Consider the following 6057-nt stretch of genomic DNA (forward strand, 5'->3'; position numbering starts at 1 on the left):
ATATTAGTGGCGTAGGAAATCAGCGATGGAATTAAAAATAGCCAAATTTAACAACCAGCAGATTAGTCTACTTCTATCATGGCATATATTTTATGCTTAATTTTGCTCAAACAAGTGCATTATATGAGAAAATTCAACCTAAATCTTACTTTTGTTTTGAGATCAGGGGAAACTTTCCCCTGATTTCCAGGAAACTGAGTCAAAAAAAAAAAGTGTATTAAAATTTACTCTAGTTTATTCAACTTTTGAAGAAAAACAAAAATAGTGAATCTGTAGACAACTGTATTCTCTATTTTATATATGAACTTTCTTTTAAAGGGACATCAAACAACGATAATCCCCTTTATATTACCATGCAAATAAAACCAGGAACTGCGAACGGCTTAGCTCAGCGTTATCACATTATGGCCTGTAATGAAACCAGGAAGTCTGTCTGCAGTCACACTTCCAAGTGTCTGTGTTCACACCTGTCAGTCTGCAAAAGAGTCCTCAATCCCTTTTGTATCTCACAATGGAAGCACCATCGCTATGACTATGAACGGCCTCCAATCACCTTAGCTTTCACTTTTTACATCTGAAAGCCTTAAACCTTTTGTCATGAGAGGACGGGCAGGTCATGAACGATCTGACGCCTGCGTGTGTTCAGACTCCTTTTGAGCCGAGATTGCAGGAGGTGCGGGGCATGTATGTGCATGCTCGCATGATCTCGAGTCGCAATAACAACCTCCACGACTGTTTTTGTATTTGTTCAAAGGCCCCTGTGGTGGGACTGGTGTGTGTGGGGTTACTGGCAGACACCTGCTTACTAGAAACTGTTTGGTAAGACTAATGACGGGCATATGAGGACAAAGCAGAAACGCAGAATCAACAGGATCCCTGTGGTTTTCCTGTTTTAATCTGATTACTACAGCATCAGACACTTTTAGATGAACACGTCTCAACAGAAGTGAGTGTCTTCACATGCAAGCCTTTTAACATGAAAATGGGTAAACATGCCTTTGTATCACCTGAACCATGGAGCCCTAACCTCTGCTGCGTGGACACAGTGCCTGAACCATGGAGCCCTAACCTCTGCTCCGTGGACACAGTGAAGAATTTTATTTTTTTTTTTTTTTTTACTAATTTACCCTGTTCGGGAGCAGGCATACACATACACAAAGAGACCTTGGGTCTAAGCACCACCAGTCAAAACCTGGGGACGCCTCAATTTAACTGTCACCGCTACAGAGTGACCCTAAAAATGTTTAAATGCAAAAAAGCTTTGCAGCACGTCAACACATTTAAATTCATCAGATGTTAGGAAATGTCTGTTCTGTTGAACCTTGTGGTTTGATGATCCATTTGAGACTTTTTACCCAGTGACCATGAGCCGCTTTCTGAACAACAACACACACGTTGTGCAACACTCCTGCTAACTTTCATTTATCAAAGTACGATTCCAAAACTGTTGTGTTTTTTTTTTTTTTGGAACAACTGGAGTAAAGTAACAAACGTTGTACAGACTTCGGGACAAAATACAAACTATGCCTATGGTATTATTTTTTAATATGTCATATGATATTATTAGGGCAACCTTTTGATGCACTGTAGTTAGCCTACAGGGTTTACGTGGGACACTGTCTGTGCAGCATGCACTGAATTTGGCTCCCCTGCGATCGGAACCAGCTGGGAAAACAATAAAAAACTGCTCTCGATGAAAACATGACCGAGTCGGGACACGTTGAGCAACTCATCTTAAGAAATCTGTCCGTGTTACTCTGTGCAGTAATATTTCATTTACCTCCAAATACAACCCGTTCAACCAGCTAGCTAACCATAACCGCTAAAGGTAGTTCCAAGTCTTTGACCCTCAGAGGAATCCAGGATTCACCCTGCTCAGGTCTTTCCCCCAAAACAACAGATGTGAGGTGTTTCTACAGAGGACAGTTGATAGATAAGGCACAAATAGCGTCCTCTACTGGCATCTGTCCTGTACTACTGGTATGTCGACACATTCACCTGTGTTCAGAAAGAGCACCGTATCTAAATAGATACTTTATTGACCCCGGATAGAAATTAAGAAAAAAAATGTATACTTAATCTAGTATTACTAGTCTAGAAAAATACTAGATTATTATATTAATCTAGCATTATGATCAAATGTTTGGCAACTTGTAGTCATTCTAGGATAACACAAGACAAATGTGAAGTCCAAATACACTGTGTGTATTTGTGTTATATTTTGTGGCTGAAATAATCTCACTTTAAGTATCTTCATATGCACCGTAATTCAGTCCTTCATATGTCCCACAATGGGGACATTTACAGTGTGAGGCAACCAACACAAGTGGCAGCTGTAGGGATATGTGGTTTAGCTTAGCACGCTAACCGCTACACGGCGGAACCGCATAACAAATCCACAATGTTACTGCAGCCGGAGAATGTTATTTATATTTTGTTATGTGGTTGGGCAGTGGTGGCTTAGTGGTTGAGAAAGCGGCCTTGGGTCTAAAAGGTTTCAGGTTCGAGTCCACCAGCTGCCAAGTTACCACTGAGGTGAGCTCTGAGCAAGGCACTGTCCCAACACTGCGGGCAGCTTAAAGCTGCCCACTAAAAGCAGAGGCCCAATTTCGTTGTATCCCCGTGTTACAATGCAATAAAATATATAACTATAATAATAGTTTTCTTGATGACTTTCTTGGTGAATTTTGGGGAACTACAGAGCTAATATAGACATGGACAGAAATTCATATTTCTGCCAGACCTATTTATATTCCTAAGTAAGAGGAATTGTATCATCAGGTAAAACGGTGTCACTACATATAGGCTTAGTGCAAACAATCTTTACGATGATTTAAAAACAGGTACACAGTGTTCCCGGAATCTCTGCTGGGATCAATGGAAAGGAATCTGCAGGAACAGATCTGAACATGTCTGTAATGGAAGGGTGGAACAAAGTGAGTAGAGAGATTTTATTTTTCTTTTTTATATATGAGGGGCTGGTTCTGATATCAGCTGTGTCGCAATGGGGCGTGCGTGCTACCTGAAACTGCTGAAGGAGTGGATGTGATTTTCGTACGGTTACGAGTTGTTTTGGTATTGCTTGTTTTGAGTGTTTTTATTGGTATATTGGTAGCGGGTCACATGATTATAGGCGGGATGCAGTACCTGTGTTCACCTGTTGCTTTCTTGTGTTTGTGAGAGAGGAAGAGAGCTGGGGTGGATGTACTTTCAGTTGTTTTTCATTGAGAATATTTTTGATTTAGTTTGTGCACTTTATTATGAGTTAACTGTTTTTGTTTGGATAATGAATGGTTTTATCTTCTGGAATTCCAGTGAGTTTTTTTTTTTTTTTTGCATGTCTGGTATGGGCCCATTCTTGGTCTACAACTGCATTTAAATGAAGTTTGGCAGTAGAATTAGCGGTATAGGAGCAGCAATTGAGGGTTTACATGTGATTTTTGAATTCAATTGAATTCAATTCCATTTGATAAAACTAGCGGTATAGGAGCAGCAATTGAGGGTGCACATGTGGTTTTTGAATTCAATTTTTGAATTTCATTTGATAAAATATGACCAGGGAAACCGATTTCCTTTTCTTCAGTTCTTTATTGTCTTGCACAGTGTTTACTAAAAGCAGCATGGTGTGTTCCAGGTTTTTTCGAGACAATTCTCTTCGACACTCAGGACAGACAGCAGGACACTTTAAACTGATCAAAATCGACAGTTCACTATTCTAGGAACCACAGACAGTGTTTTCACGAAGAGAACATTTCAGTGCTTCTGCGTTGACAGGAATGGAGGCACAGCTGTGGTGCGGTGTGTCTAAGTGACCAAGTGTAGCTCAGCACATTTATTTACCAACAATGGGAGTAAAAAAAAATGGATTACAAGGTCAGTGTTTCAAGAAACGGTTATGGAGAAAAGCATTGTGGTGCTCGTGGCGACCTTGGACAGAGGACATGATCAGTAACTCCTTTGACCCTTTGAACAGTCTTTCTTTAGAGCGAGGCGGTCTCCGTGGCTTTGTCGATGATGGTCTCAAACTGCTCACGGATCTGTGTGGCCATGGGGGCGAACAGCTCCTTCAGCTCGTCGATCTTGCCTTCCAAAGAGACGCGCAGCTCTTCAGCGGTGGCCTCCAGCTGGGTCTTGAAGACATCAGTCTGGGTCATCAGCTCCTTGCCCAGAACCTCAACCTGGGTCTGAAGGGAGGTAGAGATATCGACCATCTTCTTGTTGGCGCTGTCACTGGCCTGATTGACGTAGGGCTCAACGTGCTGCCTGGCTGCATCCAGGTTCTGGGAGGTTCGGGACTGGAGTTCTTCAGCATAGGCCGCCACAGTGCTGGTGGTGAAAAAGGTGAACGAGATAGGGAGACGTTTAGATTCGAAATGAACACGGACCAAGTGATGCGACCCGTAAGGCCGTGCTGCACTTACTTGCGAATCTGCTCGGTGTCCTTGTCCAAGCGCTTCTTCAGTTTGGTGGCGTAGGTGCCAACGCGATCACGGACATCGTCGGTGTTCAGCTCCACCATGGTCGTCAGCTCCCCCAGGTAGCTGGTGGTGCGGTCCTTAGCGTCCAGCATGTCCTTCTGCAGTTTGTTGGCCAGAAGCTGCATGTCTTGAGCCAGTTGAGTGGAAGATGTCTGTTCACTCAGTTTGGTCTGGAGGTTTTCACTGTAGGCCGTCAGCTCTGCCATTGAATCAGAGATGAGGGTGCTGGAAAAAGGAAAGGACGAAAACAAGGTTTGGAACACCAATAAGACGCAGACAAAAAAAAAAAAAAGCGGTATTGTTTCCGTTAAGTCAAAGGCCGACAATTTCAAAGTCGACTTACTCTAGCTCCCTGCTCAGCTGAGAGGCTTTCAGGTTCTGAAGGACACCATCAGCTTGGACGTTCAGATCAGAGATGTACTGCCAGAAACGGTTCACAGCTGCCTCCCACTGAGTCGGGGTGGCAACTTGCTGCCGCACAGCACGGCCATTGCAGCCTGTTAAAGAAAGAAACCGAGACTTCAGTTGCTGCGTCCGAGGCTGTTCTAACCGTCTGTGGTGAATAAATACTCAAGCATTTACCTGTGATGACGGCCAGAGCGAGGATGATAGCTACGGTCTTCATGTTGGTAGTTGGACACCACTGCGAGAGAAGAACAGCACAATGAACGTCGAGTGATCACAGATGTATGAATCTGGCGAGGCCTGGAGCGAGGGATGAGGTACGAACACTCACCTGAGATGTTGAGTTGCCCCAGTGCTTCTCCAATGGATGACTGAGGGCTTTTATAGGGTCCAAGAAGAAAGGGAGGAGGCTGCTTGCAACAGAAAGGGGGTGTGTGCGTGTGATGTGATAGGTTGTTTGCAAAGGAGCTCCGTCTCCTACGGCGCGTGTTGTGCCAACAGCCGTTCGAAGTTCTCGACAGTTTTCCATCGTGTAAAAAGGTCAACCGAGCAGGAAAAGGAGTCACAAGTGATGTATTGTGTCAAAGTCTCATGATGACTCCTTCTCTGTTTGTTTTTGTACTTTTTTTTTCCGCTTTTCACACAGTTGCGCAACAACGGAGAACACTTTTGAATGCAATGAATGTAACCGTGGGTTAACTTAAAGAGATGGAAATGTCGAATGGTTTATCAGGAAAAGTTGATTACATTTAGATAAGGGGACAATGGGGACAAACATTTAGAGTTCGTTTTTTTTTTTTCAAATGAATCTCATTTTACTTCATTACTATTTAGTGTCTCAGAAAAAAATGACATATTGTGAAGCATCAAATGTAACATGTGGTGATATTTTCAGCTACCGTTTACTTCTTTCTTCTTTTATTTTACCCTTAGTTTGAGAACACCAGAGTCAAATCCATTGTGTCCCCCATACCTGGCCAATAAAGCTGATTCTGATTCCGAGTCTGAACAAATGCCTCTGTCAGTCTCCACACCAGTCGTTACCACCATCACCTTAAAGGCCCTCCTTGACACCAGGCTGTGAACTAGACGATCACATATGCATCAGCCGTGACACTGACGCCTATTAACAGCCCGTCTGCTCACACCCCCCCCACCCCCCAACGACAGTCAC

The 6057-nt window shown here is 43.4% G+C and overlaps 1 protein-coding gene across 1 annotated transcript; it reads right to left on the reverse strand.

Annotated features, from left to right (window-relative positions):
- Window positions 1-3568: 3568 nt before the first annotated feature.
- Window positions 3569-5427, reverse strand: apoeb (apolipoprotein Eb). The gene is made up of 5 exons (XM_008324266.2): window positions 5215-5427; window positions 5061-5121; window positions 4822-4975; window positions 4422-4703; window positions 3569-4326 (listed from the first exon to the last, which is right to left on the reverse strand). Exons 1-5 carry the CDS (start codon window positions 5410-5412, stop codon window positions 3981-3983), a joined length of 1041 nt encoding a protein of 346 aa, XP_008322488.1. The 5' UTR covers window positions 5413-5427; the 3' UTR covers window positions 3569-3980.
- Window positions 5428-6057: the final 630 nt, after the last annotated feature.

This window comes from Cynoglossus semilaevis, chromosome 13 (assembly GCF_000523025.1).
Source record: "Cynoglossus semilaevis isolate Cse_v1.0 chromosome 13, Cse_v1.0, whole genome shotgun sequence".
NCBI classification, from domain to species: domain Eukaryota; kingdom Metazoa; phylum Chordata; class Actinopteri; order Pleuronectiformes; family Cynoglossidae; genus Cynoglossus; species Cynoglossus semilaevis.